We start from the raw sequence: 23,689 nt of genomic DNA, 5'->3' as shown, positions 1-23,689 counted from the left end.
TGTATTTTTTAACACTTGTGGGATACCATAGCTCAGGCTAGTGACAACAACATGAATTAGCAAGGTTAGTCACTTATACCGTAATTTCCAGACAATTGAGTGCACCTGAATACAAGCCGCATCCACTAACATTGGTCCCCTTTTTGGTGGAATACTTGATGCAGCACAGCCTCACCCAGCCTCTACCTCGAGCGGCCCACAGGTTAGTTGAGGTTAGATGAAGCTTGTGTATACTCACAGCTCTAATCATGCATCAACAACTGTTTTTACCATGACACCACCCAGACTAAAACTACAACTACCACAAAGAACTGTACTCATAACAACAACAACCACATGCGGACATTGCCCAACAACTTAAAACTCCAAATCTTCACATTTAATGTTCATAAATTGCTTGTTATGGTATGCTGTAAAGGCATCCGCTCAGATTAAACACATATGTGCTGAGAGACCACCATTAAACACTGGGGACATCAACACTCCCTCCTCGCAATAAATGTGGTGACACACTGGGGGTTTGTGCAAGTGCTCTTGTTTAACGCTGTGGGATTAATAACCATAAACATTATTTAATTAGGGGTTCTTCCAAATAACCATCATGAGATGAGTGTTCTTTGTTATGCATATAGAGTATTTGCTACCTATATTAAATGTGGATTATTATGTTAATTATTTATTAGTTCATTATTGGTAGGAAACAGGATATTAACATCTACTGTAACTATTACGATTAATGTTTGTTACATTTTGCTTATCTTGTAACAGAGATGTTTGTTTTTATTGATTAAATAAAATTAAATGCCATTAGTGTGGTACGGGGGGGGGAGGGGGCAGAGAGAGAGAGAGAGAGAGAGAGAGAGAGAGAGAGAGAGAGAGAGAGAGAATGAAAAAGAATAGGCCTCCATTACAAGACATGCTACCTGGAGTCATTTTAAGAGCTGAGTTTGCAGGTGAGTCCTCAGAATATGCTGCCTAACTCTTCGAGAAAGGTAAGTGCAAAAGATTAAGACCTAGAAACTGATACAACCATCTAAAGTCTGATAGCAGTCTTTAAATGCTTTTCATTTATTTCTATAAACCAGTTGGAAAAGTAGCAAAAACTGATGTTAAGGTGTTGACTCACAACTCTCATCTTTCCTTTTCAGTGCGTTTATTTCATTTTCTCCTGCATCATGCCGGAGAGAAATCACAGCATTGTGACCGAGTTCATCCTTTCTGGATTCCCTGGACTTCATCCAGAGTACAGAGGCCATGTCTCAGCAGTGTTGTTCTTCGTTTATTTCTTAACCATTACGGGCAATGTTACAATTCTCTTTGTATTCGCAACCGACCGAAGCCTTCACAAACCCATTTATTACATCATTCTAAATCTGACTACATGCGACATTCTCTTTAGCACAACCACTTTACCGAAGATCATCAGTAAGTACTGGTTTGAATCTGGGAATATTTCATTCAATGCTTGTTTTGTCCAAATGTACTTAGTTCACTATTTTGGCACAGTGAACTCCTACATTCTCTTCCTGATGGCTTTAGACAGGTATTTGGCCATCTGCCATCCTCTCAGATATCACCTTGTTCTCAACAGCTGCAATATCCAGATTCTCAGTATTACAGCATGGGTTGTTGCCAAGGCAGGCCCTTTAATGTTAGTGATAAGGGCATACCCTCTTCCTTACTGTGCCTCAAACATAATCACCCACTGCTACTGTGATCACGTTGGTATAACAATCCTAGCATGCACTGACAGGGCCCCTTATGGTTTTCCTGCTTTTATGTTCGCAATGGTTGCTTTACTAGGACCTCTGGCATTCATTGTGTTCTCATATTGCTCCATTATCAAAGCCGTACTTAGGATTGCAGATACACAAGGTCGCAGAAAATCTCTGTCAACTTGCAGTACTCAACTTATTGTAATATCACTCTATTATTTACCCAGATGTTTTGTGTATTTAGCCAGCAATGTTGGCATTAGTTTTAGTGCTGATGGGCGAATAGTAATTATAATGATGTATAGCCTTTTACCCCCCATGATTAATCCACTTATATACTGTTTAAGAGCTAAAGACATGAGAGAAAGCTTGCAGAAGCACTTCAGAAGAATGGCCTTTCCACAAAGAGCACAAGTTTCAGCCATTAGTGACTGACAATACATTATTAAATGTTTCTTTCTTTTTACTTTTTCTCTTTGAGAGGACTGGAAAGGTTCATGAAATAAATTCTGACTTGGGATACATTGAAAGTCAAAGCTGTCACGATGTTTACCATGTCATTTTGAAAACAGCTTAAAATGGGTTTGTGAACGTGTCCTGGCCTGTAATCCCATCGTTGTGTCAAGTTACACAAATAAATAGAAAAGTGATTATACAGAATGAGGGCATATTTCAAATATATGGCATCATTTTTATTATGTATTTATTACAAAATGAATTAAATAACACATATTTCCTGTCATGCTGTTGTCACCAGGCCAAAACAGTATGGTAGTTGTTATATTAACAATAATAAGTAGAATCATTTACATTGTCTTTTGACCTCCAGCACAGACATTGAGGTGTTTTTTCCCAGGACCAAACTCCTCTGTAAAAAATAAATACTGCTTATAAAGTGTCTGTTTTATTATTCTATGGAGGTAATTGTTTATTGTAATTGTTTCATAATAAATGTATATTGTGATGAGTTTTGGAAAGTGTGTTCAGTCATCTTTCTTTCAAGATGTTTAACACCATGTAAGTAATATATGAGAATAGAAGTTGAACGGAGACGACGCAGCCTCTGAAAATGAAAGTTTAAGTACCCCATAATGTTTTATGTATTTTAAGAAAAATATGTTTCAACATAGAGTGATTGCCACATTCATCTCTATAAGCATTAGGTATAGTTTATTACTCCAAACTTGATTGGGTATCATCAGGTGTTGACGCTATGACATCACCCAGCTACAGTTAGACACCATCAAGCATGCTAATGTTATTTTTCATATGGACAAAATATCATCTCAATAAAACAATATAACTGTTTCACTGGAACCATCACATATCTATCTGAGAAAATCGGCTTAAACAATTTGTACCTTCTAACATAATGAGGCTATCTTCTCGGACATTACTGCCAAAAACAACAATAACGCACGGACCTTGTTTGCTACTGTCAACAGGCTAACAAACCCTCCTGTGTCAGTAGCCCCTGAACTGCTTTCCACCAGGGCCTGCAATGACTTTGCCTCCTTCTTCACAGAAAAAATCCAGAAAATTAGGCAAGCAGTCAGCACCTCCACATCAGGTGCAGGACATGTGTTGTCCATGTTTCCACTCAAGGTCAATTCAGAAACCATGGGACAATTTCATGTGATTAACCATAAAACCTTGGAGGACATCATACAACATCTGAAATCCTCCTCCTGCTGCCTTGATATTCTGCCAACAGGCCTTTTAAAAAATGCATCAAACTGCATGACCCCAGATCTTTTACAGATTGTAAACACGTCTCTTCTGTTAGGTGTCTTCCCACAGGCCTTGAAAATTGCTGTTATCAAGCCTCTCTTAAAAAAAGAACAATTTAGACACTTCACTAATGAACAATTATAGACCAATATCAAACCTCCCATTTCTGAGTAAAATCATTAAAAAAAAGCAGTTTTTCAGCAGCTGAACGACTTCATGGTAATGAATGGTAATGTTTTGATGTATTCCAGTCAGGATTTAGACCACACCACAGCACCGAGACAGCTCTTGTTAAGGTCTTCAATGACATCCACTTAAACATGGACAATGGTAGAATTTCAGTCTTGGTATTACTTGATCTCAGTGCTGCATTCGACACAGTCGATCACAACATACTCCTAGACCGTCTGGAAAACTGGGTGGGACTCTCTGGCACAGTATTAAAATGGTTTGAATCCTACTTGAAGGACAGGGACTACTTTGTGTGTATAGATAATTGCACATCTGAGCAGGCAAAAATTACATGTGGAGTCCCCCAAGGCTCCATTCTGGGCCCTCTTCTGTTCAATATCTACATGCTTCCACTGGCTCAGATCATGAAAAACAACAAAATATGTTACCATAACTACGCAGACGATACACAATTTTACATAACAATATCACCAGGGGACTATAGTCCAATTCCAGTACTGATTAGATGCATTGAGCAAATCAATAATTGGATGGAGCAGAATTTTCTCAAATTAAACAAAAACAAAACTGAAATAGTTGTTTTTGGAGCCAAGGAAGAACGGTCAAAAGTTACCCAGCTTCAAGCGGTAATGCTAAAAACCACAAACACAGCCAGAAACTTAGGTGTAGTCATGGACTCAGACCTGAACTTCAACAGCCACATTAAATGAGTTACAAAGTCAGCCTACTATCACCTAAAGAATATATCAAGGATTAAAGGACTTATAACTCAGCAGGATTTGGAAAAACTTGTCCATGCATTTATCTTCAGCAGGCTCGACTACTGTAACAGTGTCTTCACAGGTCTCCCTAAAAAGTCCATCAGACAGCTGCAGTTAAAGTGATGGTTCGGAGTGAAATGCACCCTAGGTAATTTCCACCATGACATCCAGCCAAATACCCCCTTGGAAGCATTTTTAGCGATGGTCAGCATAGGTTAAGATAGGGCGATCAGCCAAATGGCTTAGTACTAGCGCTATAGTACATAGTGTATATCTCGTAAATTACCCCACTAATAATGCATGGAAGGTTACCAAACTTCTGCAGTAGTACACATAGGGTCTGTACTCACAAAACGAGGCATTTGAAAGTTTGTAAGTACATCAGGAGTTTATTTAAAAGAACACTTGCCTGATAGCTTCTATCCTCGGCTGCTATGCTACCGCAGTGTAGACGCCACTTCCTTGTTTACCCAGCCGATTCCGTGACGCAAGTTTCACGCGAGAGTATTAAAAAGTTTCGCTGAATCTTTATAAATGCTTGTATTATCAGGTCAACACATTTTTATAAATGCTTGTATTATCAGGTTAACAAGTGTTGACCTGATAAATTACCTAGGGTGCATTTCACTCCGAACCATCACTTTAATTCAGAACGCTGCTGCTCGAGTCCTCACTAAGACCAAAAAAGTGGATCATATTACTCCAGTTCTCAGGTCTTTACACTGGCTTCCTGTCTGTCAAAGAATTGACTTTAAAAGGCAGAGAGGCAGAATGTAAAGTAATGTCTTAAACGCACTGCAAAAAGATGTGTACAATGATCACACTACTATATCATAAAGAGTAAAATATGTCCAAATTACTCCTAACTCAATACAAACAAAAATAAATTAATCAATAACTTATCGAATAGAATCATATAGATGAGTTATGAATTCTCTCTTATTACCAATAAAAGAAAGTTACTTATTAAGATATTTGACTTTGTAGGAGAGGCAGATGAAGAAGAAAAGGTTCTATAACTGGTGCTGTCGTGTTTCACTGTGCAGATAAGGAACAGAGAATACTGGCAGGAGGGAGACAGGGTTTGTGAAAAATCATATTTGTTTAGAAAATGACTGAATGAAACACAATTTCATTATTGCAAGCTGTTATTCTGTTTCCTAACATAATGTTAGCTGTGTAAAATTAAGACATATTTGATCTGCAAGGTATTAATGTGTAGGCTCTGCTCAGTGCACACTGAAGTCATGAATAATGCATCATGTACGTAATTCGCTGAGGAGCCGTTATAAGACGTCGTTAAGGCTCCAGTTTGGGTTTGGGTTCGCGTCTAAGCCTCAGAGGTGATCCAGAGACAATTACATCATGAAGACTAGGTCTAGATGATATCTGAGAGATGATTGATGATGAATAACCATGATGTTGGGACTTTAAAAATGAATTAACTCTGAAAATCATGAGTGTGTTCTAGTCCTGCTCAATGTCCTGAGATAACTTCTGCTGTGATATGACACTAGAAATAAAATTGAATTGAAAAATTGAATTGAATAACAATCTTACCAATTCCATTTAACACCTAAATTACAATGATTTATGCAAACTTAACGGCAATCAAAGACTTCATGATACTTGGAATACCGGGACTCAACCCAACATATTATGGACCTGTGGCAGCACTTCTGTTCTTCACCTATGTGTGTATTCTCGTCGGTAACGTGTTTATTTTAATTTTTGTTGCGTTTGAGAGGCAGCTTTACAAGCCAACATATCTGATCTTCTGTCATGTGGCAATGACTGATGTGTTATTCGGGACAGTGACTTTACCAAAAATGATATCCAGATATTGGTGGGATGACAAGATGATCTCTTTTGAATTATGCTTCACACAAATGTATTTTGTCCATTCCTTGGGAGCAATTCATTCTCTCCTTCTGCTGATTATGGCTGTTGATCGTTTTATTGCGGTTTGTTTTCCGTTAAAATATCCTGTTCTCATTACAAACAACATTATTTCTATAGCGTGTGGGTTGTCATGGCTCGGGACATTTCTCAGGATGATGGCGATTGTATTTCATGCCCTAACTTTGCCTTATTGTAACTCTAATGTCATTGTGCAATGTTATTGTGACCATATCTCAATCACAAACCTGGCATGTGATGGAGACGTTAAATATGTTCAGGTTGTTGCTGTCAGCTTTGCAATGTTTAGTCTTCTGCTTCCACTTACATTCATTATTGTTTCCTATATTTCCATCTTTGTAGTTGTTTTGGGAATATCAAACACAGCAGGACGATACAAAACCTTATCAACGTGTTCACCACAGTTGTTGATTTCCTGCCTGTATTACCTGCCAAGATGTTTTGTTTATCTAGCTCATTATACAGGATACACTTTCAGTTTGGACTTCCGCATTGTATTGATACTGTTATACAGTCTGCTACCCTGTGCTGTGAATCCAATCATATACTGCTTCAAAACCAAAGATATCAAAAATATATTGCTGAAGAGATTGCAAAATGCTAAAGTTAGAATTAATCACATTTCAAGGTAATGCAGTGTTTAAATGTGTGCATTTAATTCTTCCATCTCAACCAGATTGTAAGTTTATGCTATATGTGAACTCTTTATAGTGCTATGGCGTTCATTGTCACATTTTAATTGTCACATTCTGCTCAGCAAATATAAATATGATTGTTCGTATGTTCTGTCAAAGACCTGAACAAAGATCTGCACTCAAAATTAAATGTGAGAAGGCGTTGATGAAAATGTTACAGTCCAATACATGAGTAGCTACACATTTACTGAAAGAAGGATGGACAGAAAGCCCCATTATAAAAATAAATAAATAAAATAAATTACTTTGTGTATAGTGTAGTGTGTTGTCAGGCTCTTTGTTTAAGGTTAGGGAAAGACTGCTTCAGATTATAATGATGAAAAGTCGTTCAAAGGTTTGATATCGGCTGCCACAAAAGCTTGAGGGGAAGAAGAAAAACGTCTCTTACAGATTATTTTTAACTCATTTTCATTATTTGATGTACATTTTTTATTTTTTTTTTGTCTCAACACAGATTTTAGTTTAATGTAAGCTTAAAAAAAGTAGATAATTGGGAGTTAGTGCCTGCATTGATACAATGTGTTACTCAAGTTATATTTGTCGGAAAGAGGAAGCCCCAAACCTAAAGGTTCAGATAATATACAAACATGTACAACACACTGAATCACCATTGTCACAATAGGATAAATAACTTTTAGCACTGGAGCTCCACTCGCTGGTGACTGGGAGCACTAACCTCTGCCGTGATCACTACTACCTCTGTTACATCTGCTCCCAGATCAGCACATACTTCTGTTCTACTGTATGCACATTAATTCATATTAAATGACAATACATGATGGGACCAGTGTTCCCGAGGGGTTTGGTCACATTGTGGTATTAAAGTTAATCATAGTTAATAAAGATAAAGATAGAAGCTACAGATCAGTGTGGAAGTGAAACACCACTTCACCTGGTCTTGCTCACATATTTACTGAATTTTTAGACATTTTAACAAATGCACTAGTCTACAAAATTTGAAAAAACACAGCTGTGTACAGTGTTAATGGAGGTTTGGGAACAAACATAATATTATTATTTTGGGGATGGGGATTCACATTTGTTTGTTTTGCCACAATATCCTGTAAAGTTTGCCTTTTAAATTTGAATTTCTTTTCATCTTGATGACATTTCTGAATTGTTTTAATCATGTAGAGCTTCAATGAATTGTTCCATGTCGTTAGAGGAGACGATGCCATTATGCAGATTCATTTGAGAATATGACCCTTTGAGGATGGTCAGACATCACATTATATTAGTTGTCACCCGGCATTGCACTCAGCCTTTAGCTGCTGGCCTGAGGAGGTAAGACTCAAACTTGGATTCTAAATAAATGTAAAACTCAAAACCTATATCATCTTTATGTTTGCTTTTGTCAAAACGTGTGAAATAAAGTGTTACAATTCATGACAAAAGTTGTTTGTTCTGATATCCTCCTCAGGTAGAAAGAGAAGAATGAATTGAATTGAATTGAAAGAATTACCTTCAATTAATGATTTCATTGTATATTGTTTATATTATCAATTTATATTTTATTATTAAATGTAAAATTACAAAGTGACAATAAGAAGTTAACAGAGCCTAAAGCAATGTGTGAGATTACATCTTCACGTTTGAGTAGCTTTAACTTATATTTCTTGTGTTTCATGCCAACTTAAATCAAACAATTTTCACTGACTGCAAAAAAATAGGTGATTATGATCTACACCAACGCCACAAGGATGAGGAGCTTCTTCATTATCGGATTCCCTGGACTTTCACCAAAATATTACGGACCTGTGTCAGCTCTGCTGTTTTTCGTCTACCTGGCTATTACAATAGGAAATATCTTCATTTTAACATTTGTGATCTACGAGAAGTCTCTGCAGAAACCAACATATCTGGTCTTTTGTCACCTGGCACTGAATGACTTAACATTTGGCATTTTGACGCTCCCAAAGATCATATCAAAATATTGGTTTGGTGACGGCATCATTTCATTCTATGGTTGCTTTACACAGATGTTCTTTGTTCATTATTTAGGAGCAGTAACCTCTTTCATCTTGCTGGTGATGGCTCTCGATCGCTTTATAGCAATATGCGTTCCACTTCGTTATACTGGCCTAATCACCAACAACATCATATCTGTGCTCTGTGGGTTCGCCTGGTTTATACCTCTGCCCTTGATGGTGACCATTGTACTCCATGCCCTCACTTTCTGTAGAGCGAACGTCATCGCTCAGTGCTACTGTGACCACATCTCTTTAACAAGTCAGGCATGTGGCGAGGACGTGAAACCGGTTCAAGTCACTGCTCTCTGTCTGGCCATGTTTTCTCTCTTGCTCCCTCTCGTATTCATCTTGTTTTCTTACATCTCCATCATTGTGGTGATTTTGAAAATGTCCAATACAACGGGTCGTAAACGGGCCATCACGACTTGTACCCCACAAATATTTATCACTTGCCTTTTTTACCTCCCCAGATGTTTTGTTTATGTGGCCAATACTGTTGGATTTTCTTTCAGCTTAGATGTTCGTATTTTATTGGTCATGTTGTACAGTCTTCTCCCTGCTGCTGTTAATCCAGTTATATATTGTTTCAAGACTCAGGATATCAAGCAGGCTTTGATAAAGAAGCTGAAAACAACTAGGATTGGACAGACTGATACCAAAGTCATCCACTCTAACATTTAGGCTTAGTTTGCAAGAAATGTGTGCAATGGAAATGTCATTATTTTAATTAAAGGTTGGGATGATGTCGAAATTCTATGTTTTGTGTGCTTGAGTGTGTCATTGCTGTAAAGCCTGTAGTTCAGATTATAATGTCTGATATCAGATATAATTGCTAGATAAGAAATAATACTGTACATTTGCCCATGGGCGTCGCAAGCAAAATACATGTGGATGGGACCATTAAACGGGGGTGTGGGGTCCGCCCCCAGAACATTTGGTGTATTCTGGTGCATTTCATCTGGCTTTAGCAGGAGAAAGAAATATGTGTACATTTTCTAACAGTTTTGAAAATATTAAAAAACAAAAAGTATAGATGTCTGTTAAATTAATTTCTGTTGATGTTATCAAAATCAACTGTAGTCAAAGTACATTCTCCAATAAACTACATTTATTCCTTTCGTATGATATTCTTTCCCAGTGATAATTACAAGTTCTGACAACGTGACAAGCTGAGCTTCTATTCGAGTTGAAAACAGATGGATTATCACACTTGGAAGAAGGTAACTTTATGAAATACCCATTTTGTGCTTGATTTGATAACAGCTTATAGTAATAGGATTAAGCTGTATTCAAGCAATCCCAAATGTGCACTTAACCAAAAAAAGAATAAAAGCAGCTTCTGTGGCAATTTAATTACTGGCACATTTGTTTGTTAAAAATTTACAAACCACTTTAGTACATTAGACACTTAAATATGAGGGACCTCATCAGTACTTCCATCGTGTTTATTTGTGTTGCTAAATGGAGCGTGGTGAAATCTCAGTGCTTATCTGTGATGAATTGAAGTCCATTGGCGAAGTCTCCAACGACCAGTCCACTACTCTTTTCACAAGTCATCAAATTCTAAAAGAATTACAGCATCTCTAACTGAAACGAGCCCCTTTCCTCCATTTGCCTTGGTCTACGGCAAATCTCACATTCCCACAATGCCATGACCACAATACCAGGCCGGTCTTCAGTTTTACATTTGAAAGCATATTTAACTTTTCAGTCATCCATTCACAGGCCGTGAGCAGTAAGACTCTGAGCCGGGCCAAGATTAGCTTTTGGCAGACAATGCAGTGAATTAAAGGCCACACATGGCCCCTCTCTTGTTCTCCGGGTGACCAAACACACTTCCAGGGCCAGGAACTCTTGACCAGCCTTTTTAACCCACGCTTGGAATCGGAGATAAGTATATGGCAATGGATTTAGGATCAGAACTTGGCCAGACAAAAGTGTTGTCAGACGGAACAAGACAGATGGTCTTTCCCTTGCTAACCTCCAAAACTCTGGTGTCAGAGGTTTCAGCAAAGGTTGAGGAAAACATTTGGCGATATTGTCAAATGTGGTGATATTTAGTTGTATTAGTGGTTTATTAAGCATGAGGATACTCACTGGGAAACCCCAAAAGGAAGGAACGCTGAGTTGCTAAGTTGATCCGGACGAGGGGAAACACACAGTTTAAGAGGGGAGGAGACAACAGGACACAGGTGAAACACATGAGGGCAGGGCAGGCAATCATACGGGTGGGAAACCTAACAGAACATGGGGATCTATGGTGAGACGAGTTAACAGGAAATAAAACATAAAATATGCACAAAAGACACTTCAAAACATGACAAAAAAATAATAAAAATACAGCCGAACATGCAACGTCTTTCCATTAATCATCAATTATTGAAAGAAAATAAAAGTGACAGACTGCATCAATATTTACTGTCTACCGCCGTCAAATCATTTCCTCTATATCACTTTGCATGTCATAGCTCTGACGAGGCTCAGTGGGTAGACATGCTATATCCTCAAATACGGGAGCATAGCTGCTAAAAGGGAGGTGCATATCTAAAATATTTTCCCATTGCTCAAATGTACCCGAGGGAGCTTTATGCTGCAGAGCAGAGTGACGGGTGTGTGTGAAGGTAGACTTGGCGCCGGTGATGGGAAACTGTCTGAAGTCAGCCTCGGAGCAGGTGAGCGTGCTGTCTGATTCGCTGTCAGACGAGGAGGCACCGAACATCGTGGTGGACTCGACAAGTCTAGACTCCAGGGATGCTGTTTTCTTGACGGAGTTTAATTTGCTAATTTCTTCAAAAGTGAGGCATTGTACAGGTTCCAGACACTCTGGTTGTAGGAACCTCTTCTTGTAACAAGGCGGTGTAAGCTGGGAGCGCTCCACCTCGATCTCAGCCAACAGCTGCTTGTTAAGGAAAGCCACATCCTGAGGCTCCGTCTGACTTTTTGCCCTCTCCTCAGTGGAGCGTTCTTTCCTTAATCCTGCTAACAGCGTCCTCACATCTCCCCAGCGTTTGGGATCAGCTTTCACACACTTTGCGCTGTACAGATGCTTGTGCCAGCTGAGCTTCAGTGAGGCAGCGTCTGCATGGAGTGCACTGGAGATGCTGCCGATTTCATAATACTCCAGCTCACTGTTTGGCGCCGGCTGAAGACTTGAGAGGCTGGCATCAACGTACAACTCCACATCGGCACTCGTCGGGTCGCGTTGTGTCTCTTTTTCTGCAGCTGCAGCATCTGTGATCGTTTGGTCGTCATCAAAGCAAAACACTACGTTGTCTGTCCCTCCCGTTTTCTGAGGCGAGCCATCACTTGGACACTTTGAGTTCCTCCGCCTCGCTCTGTAGAGGGACACACACATTCCTGTAATCACCAGGATGGAGATTAGAGGAAGGATCACAGCGATGAGCCACAGAGGCACACCGCCCTGCACCTCAGAGCACTGATTGTGGCTCCCCGTTGGAGATGTGCATATATCACAGGCGTGGCCAGAAACGTTCTGTAAACAGACGCAGGATCCGTTCTGCACAGCAGGTGCACACACACTCCACCGGCTCTGACAGGTTGCAGAGAGACAACGCCTCCCGGCTGTGTCCTCCTCAGAGCAGGGCGAGGGGAGGCAGACGCCCGGAGAGCTGCAGCCCGACTGAACAAGAGTGGAGCTCGGCCAGACGTCCACCGTCACGCTGCGTCCACCGACAGGCAGAGTGTAACCGCTCACATTGAAATACTGCACACATCCAATGAACCCTGCCATGTAAAAAGAATGGAGACAGTTTCATCAGTGTTACTCAAAGTGCTTCAAAACATTGTAGTGTAGACATACAGGTTGATTTCAGGGTGATCTACATGTTGTGTTTGCTCCTCATTTAAGTCCTTTTGCTACGAGTTTATTATAGATTGTAAGAGAAATACTGTATACAGCACAAACAGATGGATGGACAGACTTTATTTACCCCAAACAAGGAAATGATTGTCTTACAGCAGCAAACACACAGTGAATTTACATTTCAAACCCATATATATATACATGTACATGTACACAAACATGAAAATATCTAAATGCACATCGTGAGCTGCTACAGGTGGCACCATCTTACACCATCAATTCTCCATCCAAACACCAAACTAAGATAAAAATAATTTTACTTGAGCTTATATGCAACAAAGATTCACTTTTTTTCTTACAGATTCGTGCTCAAGATACATTGTGATTCTGACTAATTATCTCAGTAAGAAGCACTGGTTAGTGTATAATTACCTGACTTTGAGTCCTCTGTCACAGCTGCACCAACAATGATCTTTTCCACACTAACAGGAGTGAGATCCATCCTGTGGTCAGTGATGTTCAAGACTGATTTACTGTCCAGAAGCAGAATGGTATTCTGTCCACTGTTGAGCAGGGAGAGAACATGCCAGAGCCCGTCAGCCACGGGAGAGTCAGCAGTGAACTCTGACAGGTGTCCCGACTGTGCATCTTTAGAAATATACACAGGCTTTCTGTCTGATATCTGAATTAGACAGGAATAAAACAACATTTCACCCATCAGACCTAAATCCAAGGTGAGTGAGTATGTGGATAAATGCATCCATACCTACCTTCAGCACAGTGTATCCTGTCTGTCCAACCACAGATATTAACACTCCATTATCTTGGGTCTTGAACTTGATGTTAATCCCTATTTGGTCTCTGTTGTTCACCTCTTTTTCATCTTTCAGCAGGTAGTCTCTCTTGAATCGCTCCTTGATGACATACTCGATGTAGCCATTCCCATTAAATCGCAACACAAGCTCCTCTGACATTTCTGTTCCAAAAAAAACAGATGATGGAGAAAAAAAATGGTTTTAAAGTTAGGATGAGGAACCAGCACTGTGTTTTAAAAGGACTTTTGTACCTTTAGCACAGTTGTTTCCAGTAAAAGGGCTTCTGCACTCGCAAAGATAGTCCGACCAGAGGTCACGGCACACGCCACCATTCTTACATGGGTTGCTATGACATGGTGATGGTGTTGTCCGAGGACACCTTGACATGGAGACGTAAACAAAACAGTTTTTTAAAAGTGTGTTTGGCGATTTAAGAGATGGAGAGAAGCGGCCTGATAAACAGCTGCTGAAGGTCACAAGGTATAAGTATATAAACGCTTACCCATCAACAATGTTATACGTTGTGAATGCCATTGAAGGTCTCAGCAGGATGCCATTCACACGAATGTTACGAATACATCCAACAAAGTCGTGGCTTTTTAATTGAGCAGGAAGCAGTAAAATAGATTCAAAAGTCGTGGTTCCTCCCAACGTCATATTACTGCCAACATCCAATGTTCTGGTTGCAGATGGAGACAAAGAGGGGTCATTAATAGAGATTAAACCCAAGGCCGTGAATTGTGGGTAAGTGGTGATTATTATGTCAGTGATACCTCTTTAAACTACTGCCATCACTCCGTGAAGAACAAAACCCATCGTTCTCAACATCTGTGCAGTTATCCACATGCAAAGAACCCATCTGTTAAATGTAAATCATCAAGAGTTTTCAGATTGACTTCACTCACTTCCAATTTAAAAATGCCATCTCACTACTCTTGTGCCCCAGATATCTCAAACTCACGTTGCCGATCCTCCTGGCGGTGACGCTGTGGAAATGTCCGTCTGCCACTTGCTTGAGCGCCTGCAGCCTCACAGGTCCTGAGCCCAGGTCATAAGAGAGGTGCAAGGCCCCATTCAGGATCTCCAGTGCCAAGAAGTCCCTGCTGGATGGTCCTCCGGGGTTGTACAGGAGCAGGGAGTTCCTCTGCACCGTCGCAAACTCGAGGGAGATTAAATTAGTCCAACGATCCAACGGGGGAAACTCCATGAAGGACAGCTCCTCGAAGCCGTAACCGTGCTCCTCACAGTGGACTCCACTGACTCCTACAATAAAGACGAAGCATTGCGTTTGAACATTTTGTACAAGGAAGTTGTTCTCACCTGTAGCTGGGAGTACATTTAATGACTTTTTTAATTTCACTTCTTTGCAGAAAATGTAATGATAAGCTCGATAGCACTCTCATATTGTCAATAAAATAAGGCAAGCAGCCGGTGAGCTTAGCTTAGCACAAAGACTGGAAATGGGGGGACAGCAGCTAGCCTGGCTCTGTCCACAGGAAACAAAACCACCAGAATCAAAGGTCATTTATCACAACTTTAGGGCAAAAATAGCTTCGTCGTTTTACTATGATCTTATAGTAAACAGACAAATATTGTATCGACCTTCTCACATATTTCCCCAAAATGTTCCTTCAAAGATCTTAATGCATTATTCTTACCAAAGGGACAATGACAAGAGAATCCTGTCTGTGAGTTGATGCAGCTGCCCTGAACACAAGGGAGTGATCCACAGTGGTCTATGAAATGCTCACACATGTATCCTGGAGGAGGGAAAAAAAACACCAAAGGTCAGACTTTGAAGACTCGTTTAATGCAGAATAATGTTCTTTTTTGAATACTCCAAAGTCTACCCTCAAATCCAGGCACGCAGTGACAGAGATATCCGTCCTGAGTGGGAATACAAGTTCCTCCATTTTGGCACTTCACCTTCGGGCATTCATCGACATCGGCGGAGCAGAAAGAGCCGGAGAAGCCTCGGCGACAGTGACAGTAGAAGCTTCCTGGCGTATTCACACACGTGGCGTTATTCTCACAGGGATTCACCTCGCATTCGTCAACGTCACCTTCACACAGTGTCCCGGTGAAGCCGGCCGCACAGGTGCAATTAAAGATCTCCTTCTGCGGTGACACGAAGATGACCGCCGGGCTTTCCAGAACAGCAACGTCCTGGCTGATGTAGATGTTTTTGTTGCACGTTGCCCCATGGCGACAAGGCCCAGTGAGACACGGATCACTTGTAATGTGAGAAATCGTCACATTGTTCTGGCCTTCCAGTAACTTCTGATGGCCTACAGAGATACCACTGGCTACCTCTCTGCTAAGATATTGACCGTTGTAATTTTTCACCGCAGCCAATAGAAGGATTTCACTGCCAATTTGTTTGATTCCAAACACGTGTGTCTTAGAGGCCTGGAGGTTAAACAGACTGTCAAGAGCTTTTACAAACCGCAAATACTTATTAGACATAAACTCTTCCATTGAGGGCGATGACACATAGAATAATATGCAGCTGTCTATAGAGGCGTTCGTGAAGCCTTTGTAGTGAACATAGATGCTGTTGTTGACCGGGAAGTGAAGCTGGTCCGTAGCCTCAATCGTGATGTTAAATGTAGCCTCGCCTTGGAAAGGAGACGACCACAGCTCACACGTCCCGTCGGGTATCGTAAACATGTTCATCTGTCCACTTTTGATGGTGCAGTTGAACGTATCGGACTCATCCCGATCCTCGGGACGGACGCTTCCGATCATGCCTCCTTGGAAAGAACTGCCAAAATATTTCACCTCGATGAAGATGTTTCTAGGCAGTGAGGGGTTGTCGTTTTCATCCACGATGTTGATGTGAATCATTGTTGATGATGAGAGCGGAGGGAGCCCTGCATCCCTGACAGCCACCAGGAGGGGATATACGGAGATTTGTTCCCGATCAATAGTCCATGTGGTGAACAAAACTCCATCGGCAGTCAGTGAAAAAGCACCACCAGGAGAAGGGTTGACCAACCAGTAGGTAAAAGGACCTCCATTCGAAGGCAAATCAGAATCCGATGCATTTAATCTGGCAACTATCGTGCCTTGAGGCTGATTTTCCTTCACTCGAGCCTCGGTGATCGCAAGCTTGGGAGCGTTGTCGTTAACGTCTTCAATAGTCACAACAACGTTAGTAGTCCCGGTGGCTGGTGGAGAACCATCATCAGTGGCCGTAACCGTCAGATTGTAAACCGGCCAAAGTTCTCTGTCGAGTGGAGCATTGACTGAAATAACACCACTCGATGGATCGACGGCAAAAGACAAGTTTGTGTTTCCATTTTCAATACCAAAGAAGAACGTGTTCCAGTCCAAGATGGCGTCCTCATCCAGAGCACTCACGGTGACCACGGACGTTCCCAGTGGGATGTCTTCTGCAACATTGGCCACATAAAGGGCAACGGTGAAAACAGGGGCATCGTTTGTATCCATCACACCGATGTGGACCAGAGCCTCGTCTACATCCAAGCCAGTGATGACTCCAGAGTTCTTCGCCAGGACTTTTACAACGACGTGACTGTTGCCTTGTTTCCTCAAACTGCCAGTTGTGTATATTTCCCCAGAAAGTTTGTTGATGTCAAAGCCCAGGTATTTGTTTTGACCAAACATCAGGTAGAACACCTGACCTTCAGGGCCGTGGTCGTAATCCGTGGCTGCTACTCGTCCAATCCTACTTCCAACAGGCACGTTTTTAAATATAGAAAAGTGATATTCTTTGTTCCTGAATGCAGGTATGAACTCATTAACATCTGAGATTTGGACGACGACGTGTGCCAAACTGAATAAAGTAAGACCGCCGACGTTCGAAGCTTTGATTGTGATGTCAAAGATCTGCTCTCGCTCGTAATCAAAGAAGTCCAAAGTGGTGATAGTTCCATTTCTTGAATCAACATTGAATTTATCCACACGGCCAGCGATAAGAGAGTAGGATATCTGTGCACCTGAATCAGCATCCGTAGCCTTCACAACTAAGACAGTTGTTCCAATTTCAGAGTTTTCAGGCACTGATGTGGTAAACGTCGAGGCTGAAAAGACTGGAGGATTGTCATTTACATCCATAACTACCACTGTAACATTTAACATGCCAGTTGTAGAGAGCCAGCCTCCATCCAGTGCTGTGATTTGGAAATGATAAACACCTTCTATTTCAAAGTCAAGCTCTCTGATCAGTGTGAGCCGCCCCGATGCTTCTCCTACAGAGAACGGTAAATATTGATTTTCGGGGGTAATACAGTACACGATGGCACCATTGGGACCATCATCCCAATCTTCTGCTTGAATTTTCCCAATTACTGATCCTACCGGCAAGTCCTCGGGGACAGAGAAAATGACATGTGGCTCTCTAAAGCTGGGAGAGAATTGATTTCTGCCAGTTATTTCAAATGTGATTTCAGTCTGTGATGACAGAGAGGGGGAGCCCTGATCCTTAGCAATAACCGATAAAGTGAAAAGCAAATTAAGGCTCTCCACCAAACTTTGATTCAACATCACTTTTCCATTGTCGGCTTGGATCCAGAAGAAATCAGATGCATTACCGCCATTCAAAAGGTATTCAACGCCGACGCTCATGTTACCGACATCCTGATCTATCGCCGTGAGCTGGACAACCTCAGTTCCCACATCCAGGTGGTACGGGATCGCAATCAGAGGCTGGGAAGGCAAAAACATTGGTGGGTGGTAGTTATATGGTTCTAAATTCACAGTGACGGTGGCATTGCTGTACAGAGGAACACTGCCACGATCACACGCAATAACTGTAAACTGGTAGATTTGAAAAGCAGAGTTCTGTAACATCAGTGGCTGCTTTGTGTAGATCTCACCAGAGGACAGGTTCACCCAAAACTGCTCATTCTGAGGTTCAATAACGTAGAAAATCTCACCGTTTTGCCCCAAGTCTGCATCTGTGGCAAGAACCTGCATGACGAACACCTCTTTATCTTGTGTTTCAGAGAGGACAACGCTGTAGAAACCATCAGAGAACACCGGTCTGTTATCATTCACATCTCCGATGACTACAGTGACGTCAGTGCTGATGCTCCACGCTGAATCATTTGCATTTACTTTCAAGACGTAATGATCCTGCATCTCTCTGTCTAGAAGCCTTTCAACGGTGATGTGGCCGGTGGTGAAGTCGATATTAAACGGCATGTCATCACTTTGGTCCATTATGGAGTAATTAATTATAGCATTGGCACCAGTATCCTCATCGGTTGAGCTGACTTGCATCACCGTGTGTCCGACGGGGGAATCCTCAGGGACTTCAGTGAGAAAGATCTGTGAAAAACGAGGTGCGTTGTCATTTCTGTCTAAAACCACAACTATAACCGTTGCAGTGTCTTTATGGAGAGGGTTGTTCAGCTCTGCAGCTTCAACCGTTACGTTGAATTCAGGAGTGTGTTCTCTGTCTAACTGAACGGCGGTGCTCAGAAAACCATTTTCAGGGCCAATTGTGAACAAAGCATCAGCGTTTCCTCCTGTGATATTGTACCGCACGATAGCGTAGCTGCCTGAATCCGCATCAGTGGCAAGAACATCGCAAACCCAGGATGGCGGGGAGTTCTCAAAGACCTCACACCTGTACTCGGCTTGGGTGAACAGAGGGAGGTTATCATTCACATCGCTGATGTTTATGTGAATTTCTGCAAATGAGGAGAAAGGAGGCGAGCCGGAGTCTCTGGCTTCTATTAACAAAGTGAGTTCCTTGTTGTTCTCATAATCCAGGGGGTTCTCCACCGTCAACTCTCCACTCAGTCGATCCACATGAAACCTGTCCCCAAAGTCACCAGAAGCCAGATAAAAGGAGACGGGCTCGGCTCTGGTGCTCGCCGCAGAGACGACGGTGACTAACGCTCCCGCCGGCTCGTCCTCGGGGAGGACGTCACTCACCACGTCCACGTTCATCTCTGGGAACTGGGAGACGTTCTGAAACCTGACGCTGATGGTCGTGGTGTCAGATTTAGGATTCTCTCCAGCATCTTTCACAAGTACATCGACAATGATAGCCTCCGGTCCCCAGAGAACGCTTGAAGCGAACACAGTGCCGCTGTGAGGATGGATGGAAAAGAGATGTGAACTCTGTCCATACAAGGAATAATGCAGTTCTGCATTCATCTCGGTGTCTCCATCTGTTGCTCTTATTGCACAAACGACCGAGCCTGCAAAAAAAAAAGAAGCATCAAATAAAAAACTCTCCATGCTATGCAGAATTAATTATATACCTGTCGAATGGAAGTGAAATCTCTCACCTGGAGTCATCTCCGTGGGCACGTAGGCCACATAGGGGCCGTTCATAAACCGGGGCCGGTGGTCGTTAACATCTCCGATGAGAACGGTGACGAGCATCGAGCTCGACAGAGGCTGGGTGGGATGCTGATCACTGCCGATCACCATCAAACGGTACACGGATTGTGTCTCCCTGTCCAGGATGTCGGTTGTAAACAGCTCGCCAGATGTTTCTGCGATGGCGAAAGGCACATCGAGGTTCTCCATGGAATACCTGAAGGAGAGTCGAAAGATGGAATAGAAGTATAAATCATTATAATGTCGAATATTCAGCAAATTCACAAGAAAGAAGAAATGTTGATCGTAATGTTACGCTACTGGAAACATGATACCGAAGCCGCCCACAGCTAATGGTAGCTTAAGCAGTAATTTAAAGGTTGAGTATGTAACTTGGAAAAACCACAGAGATTTTGACTTTGAACGCATCACCGAACTGAAAAAATCCCACCCCTTCGTTCAGACCTCTTTCCAAACCCCAGAACGCTGCAATGAGTGCTCGAGATCAGCAGAGGGCGTTCAATCAGGAAGTAAGCATTTGATTGGACAGCGTTTTTACAGTCTTGCCACGGCTACTCAACCTTTAATTACTCATGTATTATAGACTGTGCTTCTCAAATTTGGAGTGACGTTTTGACATTTTACCTTATTTCCCCATTGACACCGTCATCGATATCAGATGCCGTTACCATGGCAAACACGGCGCCTGGGGGACTGTCCTCGGGTACTATGGTGTTGTAGACGTCCTCAGTAAACTCTGGACGGTTATCGTTGACATCGTCCACTACGACGTGGATGGTTAGAGCTCCTGTAAGAGGTGGCGATCCTTCACAGGGCAAAGTAACCAATGGTTTAACACGCAGAGTAAAAAGATGTACATATTATAAAGTGATCCCATTTAGCTTTGCATCACCTGAATCGACAGCGATGACAGTAACGAGGTGCAGTGGCTCCCTCTCTCTGTCCAGGCTGTGTAGAATTTGAAACGTGCCACTGGGAGTGATGGAGAACAAGCCATCACTATTTCCTTCCTGTATAAAATACGTCAGCTGGCTGTTGATGCCTAAATCTTCATCCGAGGCTGATACCTGGTTAACAAAGGACACGTCTAGATATTAACTTCAGAACATTCTGGAGCCAACATTCAATGAAGAGCCTGTCACACCTGATGTGTGAGCTGATCCTTCCCATTCTCCATCACGTGGACGCTCAGTGTTTGTGGCGTAAAGACGGGCGCACAGTCGTTGACGTCAGACACCGTGACACCGATGGCAACCGTAGTAGATCTCTGCGTCGACCCCTGATCCACGGCCGTTATGATTAAGGTGTAGTTTGAATCCGTCTCCCGGTCCAGTCCCTCCATGACCGTGATGACACCCCGAACCGCGTCCACCATGAACGGACTCTCCTGGGTCAGCGTGTACCTTACTCGCCCATTCGTCCCGATGTCCCGATCGAGAGCCTGCACCTGAAACAGGGCCGTTCCTCGAGGGACGTCCTCTCTGACTGTCAGGCTGTAGGCGCTCTGAGGAAACTCGGGGTCGTGGTCGTTGGCGTCCGAGACGTGCACCGTGAGATTCATAGCGGCTGCCATGCTGGGGGAGCCTTTATCAGTGGCTATTACAGTAACAGTCAGGGTATCTACCTGTTCTCGGTCCAACGCCTCTTCCACGTAGACGTTCCCACTCCTGTTATCGATGCTCAAGACACCAGAAGTGTCGTTTAAATAATACACAACTTCCCCGTTGGGTCCGGCGTCTTCATCCTCGGCGTGTACAGTGGTTATAACCGAATGAAGTGCCGCGTCCTCTGGTACGCTGATGACCATCGCCGACACAAACGATGGAGCGTTGTCGTTGACGTCATCGACCACCACAATAACGTGTGCTGTGCTGGTGAGCTGTAGAGACGCAGGCTGGACACGGTCATTGGCTGTGACGGTCAGATTGTAGACGGGTCGTCTCTCTCTGTCCAAATCTGCTTTCAGGCATAAACTCCCGGCTGGGTTTATGAAGAACACTTCCTCTTCATCGCCAGCGACCACTCTTAGTGTAAGTGCTCCGTTGTCACCTGGCGGAGAGGAAAACACATGATGTCATCACAAGTGATGGATCGTCCTCCTCATATGGTTTGGTGTTCTATATGTGAACCTGGATTTGTGTATTTGGGTTCAGTAGGTTCAAATACCACAAAGATAAAGAAGGTTGCATTGAGGTGCCTTTGAGCAAGGCAAATTATCAGAATGTGGTTGTACTGGAAGGCTTCCAGGTGTGAATGTCAGTCCAAATCTTAAGAATTTCATTTTCAATAAACATGTATCTGTATTTTCTTCTCTGCCATGAATTCAACAATGAAGCAGACATTCAAATGTGCTTTTAGCTGTATTTAATTTAATTCCATCTTTATGGTGAATTCATCACATAGAATATGAGCTTTTGCCTTCTTCTCCCTCAATACAATCTCAACCCTTTAAAAAAAATCTAACTTTTGAACGATGCTGTTTGAGGTTGTCTGCCCAAAAATGCTTATGCAACATTAAGTTGATGCTTTTACAGAAGGTTCTGTCATTTCACATCCTTTGTGCAACAGTTTGAGGCTTTTAGGTTTTTTATGACTTAAATTTCAGTTTTTAACGATTACTTCATTGTTTTCTGAAGATGCATCATTTTGACATGTAAATACATTTTATTGTGACATGTTGGTGCTGCTTATTGTGTGGAGAATTTACTGTGCCTTCAAATGCAACAGCACTCATACAATCTGACATCTGCTGGATGTTGCATGAATGTTTTATTTCAATTGTACTTCTGCTCCTACCTTCATCTTTATCCGACACATCCAAGTACAGGAAGCAGATGCCCAACTGTGCGTCTTCTAGCAGTGACGCAGAAAAGGTGTCCCGACTGAAAACAGGCGGGTTGTCGTTCATATCCAACACATTGAAGTACACCCTGACACCGGATACCTGTGAATCCCCCCGCTGCACCAGCACGGTGAGTATGTAGAATCTTTGTGCTTCGAAATCCAGGCTGCGGGATAATAGGAACTCCCCCGAGAAGGGGCTGAGGAGGAACAGGCTCTCACCGTCGTCCTCCTGCACCGAGTATGTGATAGCCGTGAGACTCTCAAACACCGCTTCCACCTTTCCCACAACTGTTCCTGTCAACGCATGAATAATTCTATATTAGATATAGCAACATGGAGATAAAAAAGAAAAACATTTCAATAAAAATAGTATGTAAAAATCACATAAATTAACATAATTTAATTTGTGCTGAATGGACATGTGGAGAGGCCTCGCTGCACAGATGACTAACCTGGTTCTGTGTCTTCTTTCACTTCAAAAGAATACACAGTTTTGGAGAAAGCCATCTGCGTTGGCCATCTGTTATGGGAGCGCGAGCCGACTGTGCCATGCTCGGCCACAACAGCAACAGATGTATAATACCAGAAGGGAAGCGTATGCTGCCCTGAAGCCATATCTGCAAACTGTCTTTCATTGCTCACATTCACTGTATTTCCAGATGACGGTTCACGTGAGGAACCATTAAACACCTGAGACGTGGAACACAGAAAAGACTTGAAGTGAAATGTGCATAAAAAGGCAACTTTTACAGCATTTAAATGATAGATTCCATAGATTTAAGATCAATTCCACACGGTAAAATGCACTTTTAACAAATGAGGCTAACTTACCACAAACTGAAAGAATAAAATTGCACATTTTCGTCCAGTAGAGTCCATTATAACGTTTACTTCATAAGTGC

General features: G+C 42.2%; 4 protein-coding genes across 6 annotated transcripts; 3 read left to right on the top strand and 1 right to left on the bottom strand.

The window, feature by feature from the left end:
- Positions 1 to 1,175: 1,175 nt before the first annotated feature.
- LOC311019674 (olfactory receptor 2AT4-like) lies at positions 1,176 to 2,150 on the top strand (the record flags this gene model as incomplete). Its single annotated transcript, XM_084019270.1, has 1 exon — positions 1,176 to 2,150. One exon carries the CDS (start codon positions 1,176 to 1,178, stop codon positions 2,148 to 2,150), a length of 975 nt encoding a protein of 324 aa, XP_083875396.1.
- A 3,835-nt stretch (positions 2,151 to 5,985) lies between these two features.
- LOC311019673 (olfactory receptor 52E8-like) lies at positions 5,986 to 6,951 on the top strand (the record flags this gene model as incomplete). Its single annotated transcript, XM_084019269.1, has 1 exon — positions 5,986 to 6,951. One exon carries the CDS (start codon positions 5,986 to 5,988, stop codon positions 6,949 to 6,951), a length of 966 nt encoding a protein of 321 aa, XP_083875395.1.
- Positions 6,952 to 8,689: 1,738 nt separating this feature from the next.
- On the top strand, positions 8,690 to 9,665 carry LOC311019672 (olfactory receptor 51E2-like; the record flags this gene model as incomplete). Its single annotated transcript, XM_084019268.1, has 1 exon — positions 8,690 to 9,665. The coding sequence occupies exon 1, from the start codon at positions 8,691 to 8,693 to the stop codon at positions 9,663 to 9,665; it is 975 nt and encodes a 324-aa protein (XP_083875394.1). The 5' UTR covers position 8,690.
- Positions 9,666 to 11,069: 1,404 nt separating this feature from the next.
- LOC311019911 (protocadherin Fat 4) lies at positions 11,070 to 23,689 on the bottom strand. Of its 3 annotated transcripts, none has more exons than XM_084019571.1 (16): positions 23,619 to 23,689; positions 23,240 to 23,477; positions 22,740 to 23,081; positions 21,088 to 21,992; positions 20,836 to 21,010; positions 20,568 to 20,748; positions 19,889 to 20,139; positions 15,473 to 19,798; positions 15,281 to 15,382; positions 14,584 to 14,885; positions 14,396 to 14,481; positions 14,125 to 14,301; positions 13,874 to 14,001; positions 13,578 to 13,783; positions 13,240 to 13,489; positions 11,070 to 12,728 (listed from the first exon to the last, which is right to left on the bottom strand). In XM_084019571.1, the coding sequence occupies exons 1-16, from the start codon at positions 23,664 to 23,666 to the stop codon at positions 11,416 to 11,418; spliced, it is 9,030 nt and encodes a 3,009-aa protein (XP_083875697.1). In that variant the 5' UTR covers positions 23,667 to 23,689; the 3' UTR covers positions 11,070 to 11,415. The 3 variants fall into 3 exon arrangements, 1 of the variants encoding a protein (XP_083875697.1); XR_014597844.1 differs by having other exon boundaries at positions 12,595 to 12,728; positions 13,240 to 13,455; XR_014597845.1 differs by having other exon boundaries at positions 12,595 to 12,728; positions 13,240 to 13,370.

The sequence above is a fragment of the Eutrigla gurnardus genome (assembly GCF_963514095.1).
Source record: "Eutrigla gurnardus genome assembly, chromosome: 10".
Taxonomy (NCBI): domain Eukaryota; kingdom Metazoa; phylum Chordata; class Actinopteri; order Perciformes; family Triglidae; genus Eutrigla; species Eutrigla gurnardus.
The sequence above is the reverse complement of the archived record's forward strand: the minus strand, read 5'-3'. Positions and strand labels throughout refer to the sequence as shown.

Bases quoted from the DNA above. Each gene is read 5' to 3' on its own strand.
- LOC311019911 (XM_084019571.1), bottom strand. From the start codon at position 23,666: ATGGACTCTACTGGACGAAAATGTGCAATTTTATTCTTTCAGTTTGTG. The intron at 23,478-23,618 runs GTAAGTTAGCCT...TCCACGTCTCAG, and splicing joins TTTTATTCTTTCAGTTTGTG to GTGTTTAATGGTTCCTCACG. The intron at 19,799-19,888 runs GTGAGAGATTTC...TTTTTTTTGCAG, and splicing joins GCCCACGGAGATGACTCCAG to GCTCGGTCGTTTGTGCAATA.